This window comes from Heloderma suspectum, chromosome 2 (genome assembly GCF_057233095.1).
Source record: "Heloderma suspectum isolate Gila_16-S chromosome 2, 16-S_ref, whole genome shotgun sequence".
Classification (NCBI taxonomy): Eukaryota; Metazoa; Chordata; class Lepidosauria; order Squamata; family Helodermatidae; genus Heloderma; species Heloderma suspectum.
Window position 1 is genome coordinate 37,351,668 of NC_139459.1, and position 21,811 is coordinate 37,373,478.

General features: G+C 43.8%; 1 protein-coding gene across 3 annotated transcripts in view; it reads left to right on the forward strand.

Annotated features, from left to right (window-relative positions):
- Positions 1-5,670: 5,670 nt before the first annotated feature.
- Positions 5,671-21,811, forward strand: part of IL31RA (interleukin 31 receptor A) — a 60,533-nt gene continuing 44,392 nt past the window's right edge. The window contains exons 1-4 of one of the 3 annotated variants that reach the window (XM_084833265.1): positions 5,671-5,795; positions 6,304-6,464; positions 15,154-15,242; positions 19,612-19,732. In XM_084833265.1, the coding sequence (XP_084689391.1) occupies positions 15,188-15,242; positions 19,612-19,732 (176 nt within the window). In that variant the 5' untranslated portion in view covers positions 5,671-5,795; positions 6,304-6,464; positions 15,154-15,187. Of the gene's footprint in view, positions 5,814-6,303; positions 6,465-15,153; positions 15,243-19,611; positions 19,733-21,811 lie in introns of all 3 variants that reach the window. The other 2 variants (XM_084833263.1, XM_084833264.1) reach the window with 2 other exon arrangements.

The following is a 21,811-nucleotide window of genomic DNA, read 5'->3' on the forward strand; positions in this document are numbered from 1 at the left end:
GCATTGCTTGTTTAAAAATAATTGTTTAAAAATAATTCCTTATCTCTTCTGCCTAACCTCTGGAATTTTGCATTTAATTGGCCATATTATCACTGTTGCCTTTTGCTTTCCTTCTTTCTTGGGCTGTTTCCAGTGTCTCAGCAGACAGCCATCTTGCCTTCTTGGTTTTCTTTTTCTTTGGGACATTTTTTGTTGCCCCCTCCTGAACAATGTTGCAAACTTCTGTCCATAGTTCTTCCGGGACCCTATCTACTAAATCTAGTCCCTTAAATCTATTCTTCACCTCCACTGCATATTCATTAGGAATATTAGTGAGCTCATATCTAACTGCTCTGTGGGTCTTCCCTGTTCTGTTTAGTGTGATACTAAATTGTGCAATAAGTTCGTGATCTGAACTACAGTCAGCTCCAGGTCTTGTTTTTACTGACTATAGATGTCCGCCACCTTTGGCTACAAAGGATGTAGTCAATCTGATTTCGGTGTTGACCATCTGGTGAAGTCCATGTATAAAGTCGTCTTTTAGGTTGTTGGAAGAGAGTGTTTGTTATGCACAGTGAGTTGTCTTGGCAAAATTCTATCAGCCTATGTCCCGCTTCATTTTGTTCTCCCAGACCATGCTTGCCTGTAATTCCAGGTGTTGTTTGACTACCCACCTTAACATTCCAGTCTCCTGAAATGAAAATAACATTTCTTTTTGGCGTATTATCCAGTAGGTGCTGCAGATCCTCATAGAACTGATCTACTTCTGCTTCTTCAGCATCTGTGGTTGGGGCGTATATTTGGATCATTGTGATGTTAAATGGCTTACCCTGAATTCAAATTGAGATCATTCTGTCATTATTTGGATTGTATCCAAGCACTGCTTTAGCCACTTTATTATTAATGATGAAGGCTACTCCATTTCTTCTGTGGTCCTCTTGTCCACAGTAGTAGATCTGGTGGTCATCTGATGTGAAGTAGCCCATTCCAGTCCATTTCAGTTCACTGACACCCAACATGTCTATATTTAATCTTGACATCTCCCCAGTAACCACATCCAATTTGCCCTGTCATCACATCTGGGGCTAGTTGAACTTATCCTCTGTTCCTCCCCAGTAGCATTTTGACCATTTTCCGACCTGGGAGTCCCATCTTCCGATGGTATACCGACATATCTCTGGTTGTACTGATCCATTTAGTTTTCATGGCAAGAATACTGGGGTGGGTTGCCATTACCTTCCCCAGGGATAATATTTAGTCTGACCTCTCTGCCCTGACCTTCCTGTCTTGGGTGTCCCTTCACAGTTTAGCTCATGGCATCATTGAGGTGCTCAAGCTCCAGCACCACAACAAGGTAACGATCTCCTTTGCTGGAGAAAAACAAGACTAAACAAAGGTTAATGGCAAATTTCTTCTGGCCTGGTAGCTACTGTAGGTCTTGTGAAACCTGTCAGTGTGTGGGGAAAGCAGGGCACCAAGGTAAAGTCCCATTGAAACCTGTGACTATCATAGGAGAGGCTTTTTTCAGAGTAGAAATGGATATAGTGGGCCCCTTCAATAAACCCACATGCAGAGCAAAAAAATACATCCTCATGGTGGCAGATTTTGCCACAAGGTATTCAGAAGCAGCAGCACTGGCCTCTATAGATACCCAATCTGTAGCTGAGGCTTTGCTGGGCATTTTCTTTAGAACAGGATTTCCCTCAGATTTTGACAGATTGTGGAACGAATTTCCTCTCTGAGGTAATGGAATGTCTGTGGAAATGTTGTGGGGTAATACACTTGAAAACTACTGCTTACCATCCCCAAGGCAACAGATTGGTTGAGAGATTTAACATCACCCTTAAGGGAATGATTGCTTATGTAAACACACACCCTAATGACTGGGATGACAAACTACAACATCTACTCTTTGCTTATAGAGAAGTTCCCCAGGAGTCAACAGGAATCTCACCTTTGATCTCCTAAAGGAAAACTGGGAAGGTAAACTGTTGGAAAACAAAACTTCTGTGTTAGACTATGTGCTGAATCTCAGACAAACCCTAGATACTGTCTGTAAACTGGTTCAAACAAATATAACAAAGGCTGAGGAGGTGCAAAAGTTCTGGTATGGTCAAACTGCATGCTCTAGAGTATTTGAGGTGGGGAACCAAAAGTAATGATCTTTCTGCTCCTGCACAAAGACAAGCTCAAAGCTGCTTGGAAAGGCCCCTATGTAATCAGAGACAAATTGGATGACTTGACATATGTGGAGGTTAAGGAAAGGTCTAAGAAAAAGCCAAAAGTGGTGCATGTAAATATGATAAAGTAATATTATACAATAGGTAGAGTGTTTCACAGGTACACAGGGTACCTGATGAAAATGTGGAGCAAGAAGAGGGAAATGGTCATATAACACCTTTATGGGACAAGGTTGAAGCTATTTAAAGCTGGGATATACCTAACACCAAGAAACAGGTCAGATCATTCTTGGCACTTCCTGGGGATTATAGGAAATTTGTACCCCATTTTTGATGGTGAAATTGCTAGACCTTTGTCTGATATAACAAAGAAATGTAAACCTGATAAGATTGTGTGGACTGCTGAATATCAGGAAGCTCTTGACAAACTGAAATACATTTTAATTTCAAGACCTGTTTTAAAGGCACCTGACTTTGAAAAGACATTTAGGGAGCAATCCTATGGCCGCTAGACAGCAGCTAGATGGCCATAGGATATGCTATTTTCTGGGAACTGACCTCGGAGCCCATGCTCCGAGGTCGGTTCCTGGAAAACCAACCTACTCCCATGTCCACGCTGCCTCGCAGGCCACACAGAGAAGCCCCGTGTAGCTGAAAAGGGGTGGGGCTGGGGGCGTTCCAGGGCAGGGAGAGCGGATCTGCCTGTACGACACATCCTACGTGTTGTACAGCAGCCTCCTCTCCTGCTCGGCCCCCCTGTGGCTAGGCAGCCAAAAACGGCTGTCTAGCAGAAATAGCAGGGCAGGAGAGGTGCAGAGGGAACGATCCCCCTGTGCTTCTCCTGCCTTGCTTTGGATAGGCGGTCGCCTCCGAGTTAGGAGGCGGCCACCTATCTAGATAGGATTGTGCCCTTATTGTAGCCATGGATGCTTCGGAAGCTGGCATTGGAGCTGTGTTGCTGCAGGAACATGACTGCCAACCACCCAGTAGCTTACCTGAGTAGGAAACTCTTGCCAAGAGAAAGAAACTTGTCCACCAACCAGAAAGAATGTTTGGCAGCAGTGTGGGCTCTAGAGAAGCTCAAACGCTATGTTTTCAGATGGGAATTTACCTTATGGACTGATCACCATGCCTTGCAATGGATACAGACTATGCAAAATACCAACTCAAAGCTCCAGAGATGGTCTGGAAGTTACAGAAATTCCAGATGAACACTGATCAAGTCCCAGGGAAGGAGAATGTTATTGCAGATGGTCTTTCCTGAAAGTAATGACTGGTTTGTTGCCTTCTGTTAAGCTGGATGTTTCACAATTCTCTTTGGTTAAGAAAAATTGTTCCACTTTAAAGGGGTTGGGGAGATGTGAAGGTCTGAGGCCTACAGAGGCAAGGAAAAAGGTCAGGCCTGGAGTTTTGTGTGTGTGTGGGAGGGGATATCCCTGAGAGGGGTAGTTTCATTTCCCTAGTTAAGTTTCAGTTTCAATTTCCCAGTTAAGTTTCATTTCTTCAGGTTAGGAGCGGTACTTCTGGTTGTGAGGAAGAAGAGAATATAAAGAGAGCGAGAGAGTAGTAAGAGTCAGAGTCAGGGAGACCAGAGCCTGAAGAGCCAGCAAGACAAAGCAGCCTGGAGAACTTAAGTACAGCTAGGGTAAAGGAACTTGCATTGTGCAGCTTTTATTTTCTCTTAGGGCGCAATCCTATGGGGATAGGTGGCTGCCTCCGAACTCGGAGGTGGCCAACTATCCAATGCAGGGCAGGAGAAGCACGGAGAGGATTGTTCCCTCTGCGCTTCTCCTGCCCTGCACTTGCAGCTAGACAGCCAATTTCCAGTAGTGCTGGAACAGCAGCGCTGAAGGGGGGAAAGGTTGGTTCTCCAGGAACTGACCTTGGGGTGTGGGCTCCAAGGTCGGTTCCCAGAAAACCACATATCCTATGGCCGTCTAGCTGCCGACTAGCGGCCATAGAATTGCTCCATCCATGCCTTTTGTATCACTCAGCCCTATTGTGTAAATACCTTTAGTTGTGATTTGCTTAATTTAATTTACCAGTAAACTGTTGTAGTCAAACCCCGTGTCTAGAGTGTCAATCACCCCACATCTACAGCCTAAACCCTGCATTACTGGGAAGGGGAAGTTTAAAAGAAAGGAGGTAGGACTCTTAAGGAGGCAAGAGATCCTTAAGGAGTTGCTCAGGGGTTCCAGGTCATAAAGGGAACACTGACAGTGTTGTATCTATCATGTGTGTATGTGTATTCACATCATAACCTATTGTAAGCTGGCTTGAGGATCATTTGATGAAAATATGAGATATAAATCTAATAAAATAAATTCCAAAAAAGTAGTTCTGGAGCCTCACCTTACCCCCTAAGAGTACCTCTTTTCTGATAAATTCACTGCTGCCTTTCTCCTCTTCAAGGAAGGCTGATACCTGTTCCTAATAAATGTTATTTGGGGTGTGTGTGTTTTCAGTGACACTTTCATAGTAGGGAGCACTCTGTTATGGATGGATTTTCTCCCCTCTTTGTCACAAAAGGAAATGCAAAAGAATAACGATATATTTTGCCAGAGTACAGTTCACTGCCCAGAGAGTGTTGAATTAATAGACCTGTCCACTGTAGACAGAGTACGTTTCACATTGCCTTGCCTAAACCCCATAGCACAGCCTTCCCCAACCTGGTTGCCCAGTCCAAAACATATGGAGGGCAACCAGGTTGGCGAAGGTTGCCACATCACTTTCATGCCATTCTGCCAGACAATAGGGGGGGATTTAGGAGAAGGCAATCAATGGCTATTATTTATTATTTATTACATTTATATCCCACCTTTTTTCCTCTTTGAGGAACCCAAGGTGGCATACATAATCCTCCTCCTCTCCATTTTATCCTCACAACAACAACCCTGTGAGGTAGGTTGGGCTGAGAGAGGCTGTGACTGGCCCAAAGTCACCCAGTGAGCTTCCATGGCTGAGTAGGAACTAGAACCCAGGTCTCCTGGCTCCCAGTCCAACACTCTAGCCACTACACCACGCTGGCTCTACTAGTCCTAATGGTTATATGCTACCTCCAGTATCAGAGGCAGCATGCCTATGTACACCAGTTGCTGGGGGATATGGGTGGGAGGGTGCTGTTGCACTCATGTCCTGCTTGTGGGTTTCCCATGGGCAGCTGGTTGACCACTGTGTGAACAGCATGCTGGACTAGATGGGCCCTTGGTCTGATCCAGCAGCGCTCTTCTTATGTTTTTATGTCCGTGTTGTAGAACTAAGGTTGCAATCCTATGAATGTTTAGACAGAAAAAAAAATCCTGCAGCTCGCAGCACTGTTGCAGATCTTCTTTTTTTTGTATAAACATGCATAAGATTGAGCCCTAAGAGAACTAGCCTGGCACCATGCCATGGTGGCCAGGTGATATGATATCTCCCTTCCCTCCGCCCCACTGCCGTGGTCGACAAGCTGGACAGCTCAGGGTTTTCCCTTGCCAGGAAAGCGTGTCAGAGGGAGAGGAATATGGTGGGCGGTGCCAGGAGCTGGAGGCGGGAAGCGCAGCGTCGTCGACTGAGGACGGAAAGGAGAAAGAGAAGTGGAGCGTCGTCCTTTGCCTGGCCGCCGTGTGGACGTCGGGCGCTGCTTTAGCCCTTGGGGTGAGCGCTCGGCGCGCGGTGAGCGTGCGTCGGTGGCTGGCTTCTTAACTGATCTCTGGAGCAGATTCCCCACGTCGTTCATCCCCATCCAGGATGCGAGTTGGGGGCTCTCTCTCCCACGGCGAAAGCGCCTCCTTTCTCTTTAATTTCCCTAGAAGTGGTTATTCACTTCCCGAGGATTGCTTAACCGAAAGGGAGTTTCACGTTCTCTTTTTCTCCTCCCCGCCTCGCTTGCTGCGTTTCTCCTTGCCTTGCTTGCATAAGTTCCCTCAAGTGTGATTTGGTTGTTGGAAGGAGTCGCACTTTCGTTATTCTTCCGTTCGCGGTTACCGTTTCCCCTCTTACTCCTAAGATTTGAAGACCACCCAACCAAACAAAAATGTTTCCACAATGTCTCCGTTTTAGGTTTAGCGTGGCAGTATTACGTCTTTCAATCTGGACCTTATCTGAGGGGGCTTAAACATTTGTAAACACCAGCATTAATTTTCAGTCTTCATTTCCTTTAAAGGAATTCGGATTCTTGATGTTCCTTCTGAGGACGCTTCAGGGAGCACCGCTAAAGCGCAGGTCAAAGCGTTTCTGTGCTGTGACTTGCTCAAATAGTGCTCTCATTTGTTACTTCTAGCGCTGCGGCCAAATATGTGAAATCTTCTATGGACGTCTTGACAGGTAAGGCTTTGAACTGGCTTTTGGCTTGATCTGCATGTGCATCACTTGATGTTCCTCAGCTCAGTGTGTAAATCAGCCTTCCCCAACCTGTTGCCCTCCAGATTTGTTGGACTGCAACTCACTAATCCCACTGCCAGCTTCCCAAAGTTGGCGAAGGCTGGTGTAAACTGTCTCCCCTGGAAGTTGGTTCAGATAATCAGATCAGCAGGTCTCTTCCCCCAAATACTGAACAGCGTAAATTGGGAGTAACCAAGTCTTATGAGCCGATGGTGAACTATGAATGGCAATTTGTGATTTTCTCCCCTTCCCATAAGGGGTCTCATGTGGACTTGTTGTCATGCCCTATTGCTCATCTGAACTGGATGAATTGCGTATGTACTTACTTGCAGATGTGACAGCTGATTTGAGCACTGGAAGAGACTTTTAAGAATTGTCTTAAAAGTCTCTTCCAATTTTGCCTTCAGGACTTTTGTCCTGAAGGCAAAAGGAGAAGGGGAAGGCAGAGGATGAGATGGCTAGATAGCATCACCGATGCAATGAATATGAGCTTGAGCACGCTCCGGGAGAGTGCGCAGGACAGGAAGGCCTGGCGTGCTATGGTCCATGGGGTCACGAAGAGTCGGACACGACTGAACGACTGAACAACAATCTGATTCATACTGGATAGTATTCAGGTTCTGTCTGTGATGAGTTGTTTTTTAGTTAGAGATGACACTGAATGCATAAACCAGTTAAATTGTTCTGCAAAGTGAATATAACTCTTGCAAATGCGATAATGCATTCTTGTCCTGCTTGTGGCTTCCTGGTCAACAGCTGGCTGGCCACTGTATGAACGGAATGCTGGACTAGATGGACCCTTGGTCTGATCCAGCAGCGCTCTTCATATGTTCTTATGATTTTTCAGTCATGTGTTAACAGTATTCACATGTGACACAAATAGATGGAAGAGGATGTGTGTTTGACTTTTCCTGCAACAGAAAAACTTGCTCTTTCTCCTGGTTGGAGTTATATCTATATGCAACTAAGATATCTTGAGATATCTGAAGGTGTTCGTTGGTTCTTGTAGTCTCTCCAGTAGGGGTCTCCAACCTTTTTGGCCTGTGGGCACATTTGGTATTTTGAAAAAGTGCCCCTGGACACCACCACTGCTGTGGGGCAATCTCAAAAAATGTTGAGAGCGCCCCCTGTATCTGTGTGTGTGTGTGTGTGTTACCCAGTCTAGAGTCTCTCCCTCTCTCTCTCTCTCTCTCTGGTACCTATTCTCACTCTCTGGCTTTTCTTCTGTCTCTCTCTCTCTCTCTCTCTCTCTCGTGCTTTTCCTTTCTTTCCTTCCCTCTTTCTGATTCCTTCCTTCTGTCTCTTCTTCTTTCCTTCCTGCTCCCACCTCTCTGAGGTTCTTCTTTCTTTCTTTCTTTTTTTCTTTTCCCCCTCAATTCTTTCTCTCCTGCTCTACCTCTCTGCCCCTGGCTCTCTTCTCTCATACTCTTTCTCTCTGGCTATTCTTTCTTTCCTCCTCTCTCTGTTGACTTTCCTTCCTTCCTTCTGGCTCCCCCCCCCCGGTTCTGTCTGTCTTTCTCCTCACTCCTCTATTCCTCTTTCTTTCTCTCCCCCTTCCTCTGGCTCTTCTCTCTCTCTCTCTCTCTCTCTCCCCCTCCCTCTCTGGCTCCTCTTTTTCTCTTTCCCAGTCCCCCTGCAACTGAATGAAGCAATTTCTCCATGCATTTGCACGAGGTGAGAAAAAGTTTCCCTACCAAAAATTGCCAGTGGGGCAAAACTCACCCCCGCTAAGGACCCTGTTGCCCCAAGGGTCCTTGGTGGGGGGTGCACTTCACCCCCCAGCCATTTTTTTGCAGGGTGGGGGGGGGCTTTTTGCAGGTGCCTCAGCCTGACCTTGCAGATGTAGTGTTGCCTGTAGGCGTTGCATTAGAAAAGCCCATTCTCCAGTGATGCAAATGCAGGGAAGGTATGCATTGTGAAAATGCTGCCCAAACATGTATTTTTGAATAATGTAATCCCTTTCGTGAGAAGAATTTGTTTTTAATCCAAGGTATTGCTCATACGGTAGATTCCTATGTAACTGTGCAGAATGAAATGAAGAAAAATGTAAAGGGATTTTAAAAAACAGTTTAACAGTTGGTGGGTTGTGTGTTTTTTTGTTACTTATCAGCGAATACCATCGTTTATATTCAGAATTTGTTGCTCTGTAACAAGGTACTTAAACAAAACTTTAGACTTCGTTATAATTAATTATAAATTCTAAAAGCACATTATTTAGTTTTGTTTGTAAGTTCATGTACCATTATATGGGGATAGACAACCAATGAAAACCTGTCAGTTGACTTAGCTGAATCCTATATGGGGATATGCTTGTTATGCTTTTGCAGCAAATGGAGGAAGAACTTTAGTAATTTATTGGCAGTATCTAATGAAGTTCAATGAAACGTGACATTACTGGATGCCCATAGAATTCTATTCCAACAGTATATTGCATGTGGTGGAACCGCTCCATGGTTTTATTTGTTTAAACATAGTGTTAAGGGTTGACAGCTTCTCTGTAGATTGGGGGTTGTCTGGTGGGTGTGTGAGAATGTGTGGAACAGTGTGAGTGGCTGATGCCTGGGCCCTTGTGATTGGTAAGTGAGAGTGCTGATGGAAGGGGGTGCTGGAGTGAGTTAGAGTGGGTAAAAAGGGGCAGTTTGAAGATAGACGAGAGAGGGTTTTGATAAAACATCTCCTGGGGATAGGGAGTGGTGGTTAGTGGTTTTAGGCCTTAGTTTAGCTTAGCTTAGGTTAAGAGGTTAACATATAAAGTAACTAAGAAAAAGAACATCATATTCAAGAAATCTTTTAAAGTTTAATCTTTATAGTAATCTCAATAAATTATTTTAATTCTTTTACACTGAATCTGTATTCAAGTCCTCATCACGCTATTTATACTTAGGTAGAAGTTAAAAATAAAAAAGGGCACAGCTCTCACACACAATTATACTCTAGGGAAAAAAAGGAGTATAATAAAGGTGGTAAAAGGTGGAAGCCTAAGGTGGGTGGAAACAACCTGCCTAGGCTGAGGCAACGACGAACCCCTCTAGTCTTGAGGGACTATAGGCTGGGTGAAGAGAGGAGGGGTTTCATTACGGTGCACAATTTAGTTTTTCGATCCCTTGTTGCGGCATATTTGTGCAATTTAGTTGGTGCATCTTTTGTGGGGGTATAGTGTGCATTAGCTTTCAAGCATTCAGTACAGCTGTTGTGTACTTTTTAGCACTTTTGATTGTTTGTGAAACTATATAGCCGTTTTTCCGGCACTGGAGACCATTGTGTTAGTATTTGTTTCCTAAGGATATGGTTAACAATGCACATTTCAGTATATCTGGTATATCTTAAGAAACAATAAATGTTGTTTCTTCTATGTATTTCTTAGGAAAAAAATAAGGCCCTAATCAAGTAAGTGGTATCATTTTTTTTATTTATTAAACTATTTTGATTTATAGACCATCTAATTCTTAAGATTCAAGGTGAAGGGAAACAAGTGAATATTATAATGTATCATTTATAAAGCATCTAGAATTTTCAAATTTCTAAACAGAGTTTAAAAAACAAGGCAGTCCCTGCCACTTAATGGGGCTTCAGTACATTGTAGTGGCATGTGGAAGGTTCTGTTTATTTATTTTCAAGATTTAGGGTGCAGTCCTATGGGTTGTGCCCTTGATGATCATAAACTACTGAATTTGGAGGCTTACAATCATCCTGTGCAGGGAGGGAGGCATGCAGAAGTGACGGTTGCCTCTGTGCTCCTTTCACCCTGCGTGTTCACTAGACAGATGATTTTGCCTGTCTACTGCAGTGCGGGAGGGAAGGAAGCTGGGGCTGCTGGAGGACGCTTTGTAAGCCAGCTGCCTTGGTCTCCTCCCCTCCCCACTCACAGAACTGCCCCCTTTCCCTCCTCTCCGAGGTCGAGTTTGCGAGTTCGGAGAGGCAGGTCGGGTTTGCGAGTTTGGAGAGGCAGCTGGTGTGTGCTGGTGGGGAGGGGAGCTCAGACTCCTGGATCTGAGGTTGGAGTGCTGTCTCTGGCCTTGGATCCAGGAATTCAAAACCAATGGTCCCCCAGAGACTGTCTAGGGGCCACTGGATTGTTCTCTTATACACCTTTCAATCAAATTACCCCTAAGGCAGCTTACAATAGATTAAATCAGGAGTGGCAAATCTCAGCCAGAGGGCCGAATTCAATTTCAGAGAAGTACTCAGGAGACACATTCCAGTGGTGGATGGGTCCAAAGGCAAAAGCGGTGGGGTCAAAATACAGAAGAAAAACCCCACCCTACCATATTTTAACTTAAAGCTCTTGCTGCCAGTAACGAAGCTTAGGAGAGGCATTTCAACCTGTTGTTGTTGTTGTTCAGTCGTGTCCGACTCTTCGTGACCCCGTGGACCATAGCACGCCAGGCCTTCCTGTTCTGCGCTCTCTCCCGGAGCATGCTCAAGTCCATATTCATTGCATTGGTGATGCTATCTAGCCATCTCATCCTCTGCCGTCCCCTTCTCCTTTTGCCTTTTGCCTTCAGTCTTTCCCAGCATCAGGGTCTTTTCCAGGGAGTTTTCTCTTCGCATTAGGTGGCCAAAATATTTGAGCTTCAGCCTCAGTATCTGTCCTTCCAATGAGCACTCAGGGTTGATTTCCTTTAGGATTGACTGATTCGACCTCCTTGCAGTCCAGGGGACTCGTAAGAGTGTTCTCCAGCACCACAGTCCGAAAGCATCAATTCTTTGGCGCTCAGCCTTCCTTATAGTCCAGCTCTCACAGCCCTACGTTACTACTGGGAAAACCATAGCTTTGATTAGACGGACCTTTGTCGGCAAGGTGATGTCTCTGCTTCTTACTATGCTGTCTAGGTTTGCTATAGCTTTCCTCCCAAGGAGCAAGCGTCTTTTAATTTCATGGCTACAGTCACCGTCTGCGGTGATCTTGGAGCCCAAGAAAATAACATCTGTCACTGCTTCCATTTCTTCCCCTTCTATATGCCAGGAAGTGATGGGGCCAGATGCCATGATCTTAGTTTTTTTAATGTTGAGTTTCAAACCAGCTTTTGCACTCTCCTCTTTCACCCTCAACAAGAGGCTCTTTAGATCCTCTTCGCTTTCTGCCATTAGGGTGGTATCATCTGCATATCGGAGGTTGTTGATAATTCTCCCGGCAATCTTAATTCCAACTTGTGATTCATCCAGCCCGGCGTTTCTCATGATGTACTCTGCATATAAGTTAAATAAGCAGGGTGACAATATGCAGCCTTGTTGTACTCCTTTCCCAATTTTGAACCAATCGGTTGTTCCATGTCTGGTTCTTACTGTTGCTTCTTGACCCTCGTACAGGTTTCTCAGGTGACAGGTAAGGTGGTCTGGTATTCCCATCACTTTAAGAATTTGTCACAGTTTATTGTGATCCACACAATCAAAGGCTTTAGCATAGTCAATGAAGCAGAAATAGACGTTTTTCTGGAATTCTCTTGCTTTCTCCATGATCCAGCGAACCTTGGCGATTTGATCTCTAGTTCCTCTGCCTCTTCAAAACCCAGCTTGTACTTCTGGTAGTTCTCGGTTCGCATACTGCTGAAGCCTAGGTTGTAGGATTTTGAGCATAACCTTGCTGGCATGTGAAATGAGCGCAATTGTGCGGTAGTTTGAACACTCTTTGGCGTTGCCCTTCTTTGGAATTGGAATGTAAACTGACCTTTTCCAGTCTTGCGGCCACTGTTGAGTGTTCCAAATTTGTTGGCATATTGAGTGCAGCACTTTAACAGCATCATCTTTTAGGATTTTAAATAGCTCAGCTGGAATACTGTCATCTCTGCTAGCTTTGTTGTTAGTAAAGCTTCCTAAGGCCTACTTGACTTCACTCTCGAGGATGTCCGGCTCAAGTTCAGTGACCGCACTATCATGGCTATCAGGGACATTCAGATCTTTCCTGTATAGTTCTTCTGTGTATTATTTCCACCTCTTCTTAATCTCAGCTGCTTCTGTTAGGTCCCTGCCTTCTTTGTCCTTTATCATGCCTGTCTTTGCACAAAACATTCCCTTGAGATCTCCGATTTTCTTGAAGAGATCTCTAGTCTTTCCCATTCTGTTGTTTTCCTCGATTTCTTTGCATTGTTCATTTAAGAAGGCCTTCTTGTCTCTCCTTGCTATTCTCTGGAACTCTGCATTCAGTTGGATATATCTTCCCCTTTCTCCCTTGCTTTTCACTTCCCTTCTTTCCTCAGCTACTTGTAAAGCCTCATCAGACAGCCACTTGGCTTTCTTGCATTTCTTTTTCTTTGGGATGGATTGAGTTGCTGCCTCCTGAACAATGTTACGGACCTCCGTCCATAGTTCCTCAGGCACTCTGTCTATCAGGTCTAATCCCTTAAATCTATTCCTCACCTCCACTGTATATTCATCAGGGATATGATTTAGGTCGTACCTGAATGGTTTAGTGGTTTTCCCTACGTTCTTCAATTTAAGCCGAAATTTTGCAAGAAGCAGCTCATGATCTGAGCCACAGATAGCTCCAGGTCTTGTTTTTACTGACTGTATAGAGCTTCTCCATCTTTGGCTGCAAAGGACATAATCAATCTGATTTCGATATTGACCATCTGGTGATGTCCATGTGTAGAGTTGCCTCTTGTGCTGTTGGAAAAGAGTGTTTGCTATGATCAGCATGTTCTCTTGGCAAAACTCTATTAGCCTTTGTCCTGCTTCATTTTGTACACCAAGGCCATGCTTGCCTGTTATCCTGGTGATTTCTTGACTTCCTACTTTAGCATTCCAATCCCCTATGATGAAGAGGACATCTTTTGTTGGTGTTAGTTCTAGAAGGTGTTGTAGGTCTTCATAGAACCGATCAACCTCAGCTTCTTCGGCATCAGTGGTTGGGGCATAGACTTGAATTACTGTGATGTTGAATGGTTTGCCTTGGATTCGTACTGAGATCATTCTGTTATTTCTGAGATTGTACCCCAGTACTGCTTTTCCCACCCTTTTGTTGACTATGAGTGCTACTCCATTTCTTCTAAGGGATTCTTGCCCACAGTAGTAGATATGATGGTCACCTGAATTAGATTCGCCCATGCCTGTCCATTTTAGTTCACTAATTCCCAAGATGTCGATGTTCAGTCTTGCCATCTCATGTTTGACCACCTCCAGCTTACCTTGATTCATTGATCTTACATTCCAGGTTCCTAAACAATATTGTTCTTTAGAACAGGGAAAAACAGCACAAAAGTCTGGGAACCACCAAATGATCTGTGAGTGAGGGAAAGGGGCGGGGCCATCAGGGAGATCCTGTAGGGGCGGATAAGGCCCCCAGGCTTGAGGTTCCCTACCCCTTGATTACATTCATGCAAAAACTACCCAGTAGCCTGTGTTCCTCTAACTGGTGGCAAATGCCAGAGTATCCTTCCCATCACTTCTACAGTCCCAGGACAGTTTGCTTGAGCCTTGCAAGTTAAAGAGAGAGAGAAAAACACATGAATGGCTTTTTTGAAGGGTATACGACTCTTCCTGGGATCCTTTCATGCTTAGGCTACCGCTTACAACAACTTTGTTGCCCCTACAAGGACTAGAGGTTAAGAGCGCAATCTTATGCATGCTTAGACAGGAAAAAAGGTCCCACAACTCCCAGCATTCCCCAGCCAGCTAAACTGGCCTTTAGACTCTTTAATGTCACTTGTCAGAAAGCTTAGAGGACATACCAGCCTGGAAGTTAGAAAATAATTTTACTGTGTCTCAAACAAAACCAAAACAGTAAGGGGAAAACCCTGATTCCAGCCAGTGCCACCTAGTAACTAAGCTATATATTGACGTTATCCACACATCACACTTTATCCAGGCCTGTAAGGCCATCAGAGCCTAGCCTGGGCTGCAATACCATTCCCATGAGGAAAAACGTGAGGCTAAATTATAGATCATTTCCAACACACAGGCCGGAGGAGCCAACAAGAAGGAACAGGGGGCATGCACATTAATAGTAAGGGATGTTGAGATTTCAGAGACGCTAGGAGCCAGTGCTGCTAACAGGATTAATAGGCCCTAACCTTTGTGATTAAATGAATTAGGACTCTGTTTTCCAGAGCACAGAGAACTGAACCAAAATCTTTGGGACAGGAATAGTGTCTAATGGGCGTTTGTAATTTCAGCATTGTGTGTATCTATATATATCTATATAAATATATACACACACACATGCAATGCTGCTAAAAAGCAGGCTATTATTACATAATGGCAAAATAATGCCTCCAATGGCTGTAGTTTGGAAGTTTTCTTGAAGCGTTCAACCACACTAAATAGGTAGCCCATTTAAAAAGTTCAGCATTGCTCCAGTAACATTTATAGAGACAAAAGAGTTGAGGTTCATCATAAGAACCTATTTTCAGGGCTCAGCCATGAAATATATTGAAGCAATAGTAAAATGATTATGTCAGAAAAACACAATATTATCTATTGGATTCCCTCCACCTCCCAGATGGAAATTTAGCTAAGAAAAGAGAACTGTAGAACTAATTGGTTTTCATTGTAAATGATAATATTTAATTTTGCTAACCAGATAGAAATTTACCTGGGCACCATTTTTTTGTTGGAAAGGTGGGATATAAATCAAATAATATAGGAGCACTGACTCTTTTGCAACAACAATAATAATATCTTTATTTTGTTACAGCATTTTCTGGCTGGCCAAAAGTATTCTAAATAAAATGTTCTATTCTTTGCTGTGGATCTTGACAATGCTTTGTGGATTCTGTTTAGCAGGTAAGTTGAACTTTTTGTATACTTCTTACTGTTAGGATGCAATTTTGAGCAAACTAGCTTGTATGAAAATTATATTGAAATCAATGGTATTTACTTTTAAATAAGTATTGTTAGGATCAGGCGCTAAGCAAACCTACTATTTATCTTCCTTGGAATGATGGAGGTTAAGCAACAGTTTGTACTTATCAGTACTTATCATTATCAACTGAATGCAGAGTTCCAGAGAATAGCAAGGAGAGACAAGAAGGTCTTCTTAAATGAACAATGCAAAGAAATCAAGGAAAACAATAGAATGGGAAAGACTAGAGATCTTTTCAAGAAAATCGGAGATCTCAAGAGAACGTTTTGTGCAAAGACGGGCATGATAAAGGACAAAGAAGGCAGGGATCTAACAGAAGCAGATGAGATTAAGAAGAGGTGGAAAGAATACACAGAAGAACTATACAGGAAAGATCTTAATGTCCCTGATAGGCATGATAGTGCGGTCACTGAACTTGAGCCGGACATCCTCGAGAGTGAAGTCAAGTGGGCCTTAGGAAGCATTACTAACAACAAAGCTAGCGGAGATGACAGTATTCCAGCTGAGCTATTTAAAATCCTAAAAGATGATGCTGTTAAAGTGATTCACTCAATATGCCAACAAATTTGGAACACTCAACAGTGGCCAAAAGACTGGAAAAGGTCAGTTAACATTCCAATTCCAAAGAAGGGCAACGCCAAAGAGTGTTCAAACTACCATAGAATTGTGCTCATTTCACATGCCAGCAAGGTTATGCTCCAAATCCTACAACCTAGGCTTCAGCAGTATGTGAACCGAGAACTACTGGAAGTACAAGCTGGGTTTCGAAGAGGCAGAGGAACTAGAGATCAAATCGCCAAGGTTTGCTGGATCATGGAGAAAGCAAGAGAATTCCAGAAAAACGTCTATTTCTGCTTCATTGACTACGCTAAAGCCTTTGATTGTGTGGATCACAACAAACTGTGGTAAATTCTTCAAGAGATGGGAGTACCAGACCACCTGACCTGTCTCCTGAGAAACCTGTACGAGGGTCAAGAAGCAACAGTAAGAACCAGACATGGAACAACTGATTGGTTCAAAATTGGGAAAGGAGTATGACAAGGCTGCATATTGTCACCCTGCTTATTTAACTTATATGCAGAGTACATCATGAGAAACGCCAGGTTGGATGAATCACAGGTTGGAATTAAGATTGCCGGGATAATTACCAACAACCTCAGATACGCAGACGATACCACCCTAATGGCAGAAAGCGAAGAGGATCTAAAGAGCCTCTTGTTGAGGGTGAAAGTGGAGAGTGCAAAAGCTGGTCTGAAACTCAACATTAAAAAAACTAAGATCATGGCATCTGGCCCCATGACGTCCTGGCATATAGAAGGGGAAGAAATGGAAGCAGTGACAGATTGTATTTTCTTGGGCTCCAAGATCACCGCAGATGGTGACTGTAGCCACGAAATTAAAAGACACTCCTTGGGAGGAAAGCTATGGCAAATCTAGGCAACATAGTAAGAAGCAGAGACATCACCTTGCTGATAAAGGTTCATATCATCAAAGCTATGGTTTTCCCAGTAGCAACGTATGGCTGTGAGAGCTGGACTATAAGGAAGGCTGAGCGCCGAAGAATTGATGCCTTCGAACTGTGGTGCTGGAGAAGACTCTTACAAGTCCCCTGGACTGCAAGGAGGTCGAATCAGTCCATCCTAAAGGAAATCAACCCTGACTGCTCATTGGAAGGACAGATACTGAAGCTGAAGCTCAAATATTTTGGCCACCTAATGCGAAGAGAAAACTCTCTGGAAAAGACCCTGATGCTGGGAAAGCTTGAAGGCAAAAGGAGAAGGGGACGGCAGAGGATGAGATGGGTACATAGCATCACCAATGCAATGAATATGAACTTGAGCACACTCCGGGAGAGAGCGGAGGACAGGAAGGCCTGGCGTGCTATGGTCCATGGGGTCACGAAGAGTCAGATACGACTTAACAACTGAACAACAACTTATCAGTTGGAGAGAATCTACATTTCAGACCCTTTTCTTTGTGAGACTCTGCTGTGCCAGTATTTTTTTCAAACACAATTGCTGCTCGGTAGTAACACAACAAATACAGAGCAGTATCTACTGTGTTTATAAGGTGTTCAGGTGCAATACACCAGTGCATAGTGCTGTAACTGTGGGATAAGTTGGATGAACTTGGAAGGTTCATGTGAGCAGAGTTTTATCACTTTGTAACACAAATATGTGCCACATGTCACTTTATAATGCTTGCATTCCATTAAGTGGGAGGGAGAGATATAAGAAGTTTCATTGCAGGCACACCAGAGAACGTTTTGATGCAGTAGTTACATAAAGTGCACCTTAGGCTCTCCTCTCCCTGTTTACCAAAAAAGCATTCCCCACACCTTCTGCAAACCAAGACAAAAGCCAATGCGTCCTTCTCTCTATTGCTATATCCCAAGCACAGTTTCTTCTTGCCCTGCTTGGAGCCCTCATTACCGTTGAAGTCAATGTGACTTATCTTTGAGTGTGTATCACTTTGTGTATCACTATGTTGTCAGCTAGTGGTCTTTTGAAGCATGGAAATGAAAAGAAAAGGGGGATGACTGGTAAGGCTTGAAAAGATATTCCAAACTTGTTTTTTTCTTCAAAGGAGGCAGGGAAGTGAGGGGAAGTAGCATTGATTTCATTCTCTGTTTCAGTGGGCATGGCAGGGGGAGGAGGAAGCTTTTCAGGGGAAGGAGGCAGGAAAGCTGTCAAGAAAGGCTGATCACCGTCCTTCTCATCAGAGCAAGGTTTGCTTATAGGGCTGCAAAGGTGCCTGGTCAGCCATTTAATATTTTTTAACAATATTTTTCAAAGCACACCAACCAAGCTCTCTACCCGCACAGGAAAAAATTAATAGGACAAAATTGTTATTCACAGCTGTGTATCTGTGTAGGTGTGATTGGCAAATATTGTCAAAAATAAAATATTGAATGGCTGATGATACTCCCCCATTGACAGTGGTCAACAAATGGAGAACCAGATCCCTACTTCCTCCCCATAGAACCAGTCCCTCCAGAAAGTGAAAGGTGAAGGTGGGAAGAAAGGTTGCCGAACAAGTGCTATAGGCTGAAACCACTTCCACCACAATAAGTTACAGCGCTGCAAAGCTAGCACACACCATGATTTATACCGCCCAGAGAGCTTCAGCTATGGGGTGGCATAGAAATATAATAAATGAAATGAAATACTGCATGGAAACTGCAAGACATTAAAAAACCATCATAAAAGTAGTCTGAAGAAATCTGTGATATAAGGGCAGAAATAGTGTGAGAAAAAGTTTGCCAAGTATGCTGTGTGCCATACATCATGACAGAAAAAAAACCCATATGTAGATTGACCCTTGGTTGAATCCTAGAGAAGGATTCAGAAGATTAGAAAGCCAGTGTGGCATAGTGGACAGGTTGTTGGACTGGGACTTGGGACACCGGGGTTCTAGTCGCTACTTGCTTGGCCTTGAAGCTCACTGGGAGACTTTGGGCCAGTCACTGACTCTCAGCTTAACCTACCTCACAGGGTTGTTGTGAGGATGAAATGGAGAGGAGGATCATATATCCTGCTTGGGCTTGTTGGAGGAAAGGTTGGGTTATAAAAGCAACAAATAAACAGGAGTTGTACCAGTGGGAGCTTCTCTCCTGGAGCTAATAGAAGACACGGGGGCTGGGGTGGGTTGGTGGGATTTTTGTTGGTCCTATGACAGACAGGAGAGGAAAGAGTTAAAGCTACCATCCCAATGAAAATTGAAACCCCCCCATCTGCTTTTAATTAAAAATATGTGATTCTCAGTGACTTATTTAGTGTCTTATCTACATAAGATATTTAGTGGCATGAAGAAAGCAGGCAAAATCTATAAGTCATATCTGAAGTGTCCCTAAGCCTTTGCATGAAGATGAAATGTATAAAGATGCAATACTTGTGGAAGTATTACGAAATAAAAAATAGGGAATTTATGACACCCTAATGCCACAGTGTAGGGGTGATGTCAAATCAATAAGAAATCTTTTAAGAGGAAGTGGTGGAATTGTGTATGTTTAATTAGAGTAGTTTGTTTTCCCATCACTAGTGTCACGTATTGTGTTTTTTAATTTTAGTTTATTTTTGAAGAAAAATTACTTAGATCAGATAAACATCCTCATATATCCTACATCTCCTTTAATGGAAAGTTGTTCAAATTGAAAGTTCTTTGTAGTCTTGAAAAAAAGTTTTTGTGAACAGCAACATTTGAATGCCGCAATACAGTTGTCCTTTTACAATGAGAAACTGGCCACAGAAATGCATGAAATATCTATTCTTTTGTTTCTCTTGACTATAGTTTTGCCACAAAAACCTGGAAATATTTCCTGCATGTATTATAGCAATTACACTCTTACCTGCAGCTGGACTCCTGGAAGAGAAATACAAACTGAAACAACCTACACTCTCACTACAGACGAGTAAGTCATTGGCTATTTAATGGTATATAAAGATGTGATTAATACATGCTTTACCGTACAGATATGCATTTTCATGGACAAATGTAGCATGTGAATGAGGTGGTTACAGACATACTGTAGCTGGTAGCTATTACCATGACTATTTCTGGAAAAAGTGCTTTTCAGTCATGACTGTTGTCAGCTGTAGTTAACATTTTTTTTAAATTTCATTTCTGTACCACCCAATAGCTGAGGCTCTCTGGGCTGTTTACAGAAATTAAAACCAAAAACTGCAGGATAAAACAATATAAAATATGGAAGCATTAAAACACAATATAACAATACAACCAGAATAAAACCTAGCAGCAATGCAGAGATTTAAAATACAGATTTAAAATACCAACGCTAAAAGACTAGGAAGCTAAAATGCTAAAATACTGGGAGAATAAAAAGGTCTTCACCTGGCGCCGGAAGGAGTACAACACAGGTGCCAGGCAAACCTCTCTAGGTAGCTCATTCCACAGCTAGGGTGCCACAGCAGAAAGGCCCTCTTCTGGTAGCCACCTGTCTCACTTCCTTCGGCAGGGGCTCACGGAGAAAGACTGCTGAGGATGATCTTATGGTCCAGGTGGGCACCTATGGGAGGAGGCGATCCTTCAGATAACCTGGCCTCAAGCCATTAAGGGCTTTGAATGTTAATACCAGCGCTTTGAATCAGGCCTGGAAATGGACTGGCAGCCAGCGCAGCTGGAAAAGTACTGGCGTAATGTGATCTCGTTGGCCAGTCCCTGTTAACAATTTTGCTGCCCTATTTTGGACTAGCTGAAGTTTCTGGACCATTTTCAAAGGCAGCCCCACATATAACGCACTGCAGTAATCCAGACAAGAGGTTATCAGAGCATGGATAACTGTAGCTAGGCTATCTCTGTCCAGATAAGGCCGTAGTTGGTATACCAGCCTAAGCTGCTAAAAAATGCTCCATGACACTGAGTTCACCTGTGCCTCAAGTGACAGTTCTGGGTCCAAGAGCACCCCCAAACTACGAACCTGATCCATTAGCAGGAGTGCAACCCCCTCCAGAACTGGTTGAATGTCACCTAATTGGGCAGACAAACCGCCCACTAACAGTACCTCCATCTTGTCTGGATTGAGTTTCAGTTTCTTGGCCCTCATCCAGTCCATTACTGTGCCCAAGCACTGATTCAGAACAGCCACTGCCTCACCTGGGTTTGATGAGAAAGAGAGAGAGAGCTGGGTGTCATTTGTATATTGATGGCACCTTAGCCCACACCTCCGGATAACCTCCCCCAGCGGTTTCATGTAGATGTTAAACAGCATGGGGGATAAAACAGAGCACTGTGGAACCCCATGGCATAATTACCAAGGCGCAGAGCAATAATCCCCCAGCACCACCTTCTGGAATCAGCCATCCAAGTAGGAGCGGAACCACTGCAGTGCAGTGCCTCCAACTCCCAACCCAGACAACCTATCCAGAAGGATACCATGGTCGATGGTATCGAAAGCTGCTGAGAGGTCTAGGAGAATCAACAGGGTCGCACTTCCCCTGTCCCTCTCCTGGCAGAGGTTATCCCACAGGGTGACCAAGGCAGTTTCCTTTCCCAGGCACATATGAAGAATGTTAAAATATAAAATATAAAACAATATAAAAGAGAGGGCAACAGCTAAGAAGGAGCAAGTGAAGATCTGCATTTGCCCCTTTCTTCTTGTTCTTTGAAGCTGCTGCCCTCTGCGGCTGCTATTTGCTATTAGTTCATTGCAGGTGTCTCTGGAGAGGTGGTGGGTGGGTCTTGTGTGTGCTCCTCTGTGCGTCTCCAAGTGTGACGCAACATGTTGTGTTGGTTCATACAAAATAATACTTGGGGATGGATGCGCTTGCTCGTGTGTAGAGTAAAATGTCTGACATGAATTGCTCTAGAATTTGAAACACCTTGGTCACCAGTTATCAGGCCATTGATGAAGATTAGGGGGCTCTAAAACAGCTAGTCACCAACAACAGGCCACCCAACAGACACAGTCACAGGGACCAGATCAAGCAACAAGCTGAGATGCCAACTCTGTCACCATATCTACTTGGGCAAC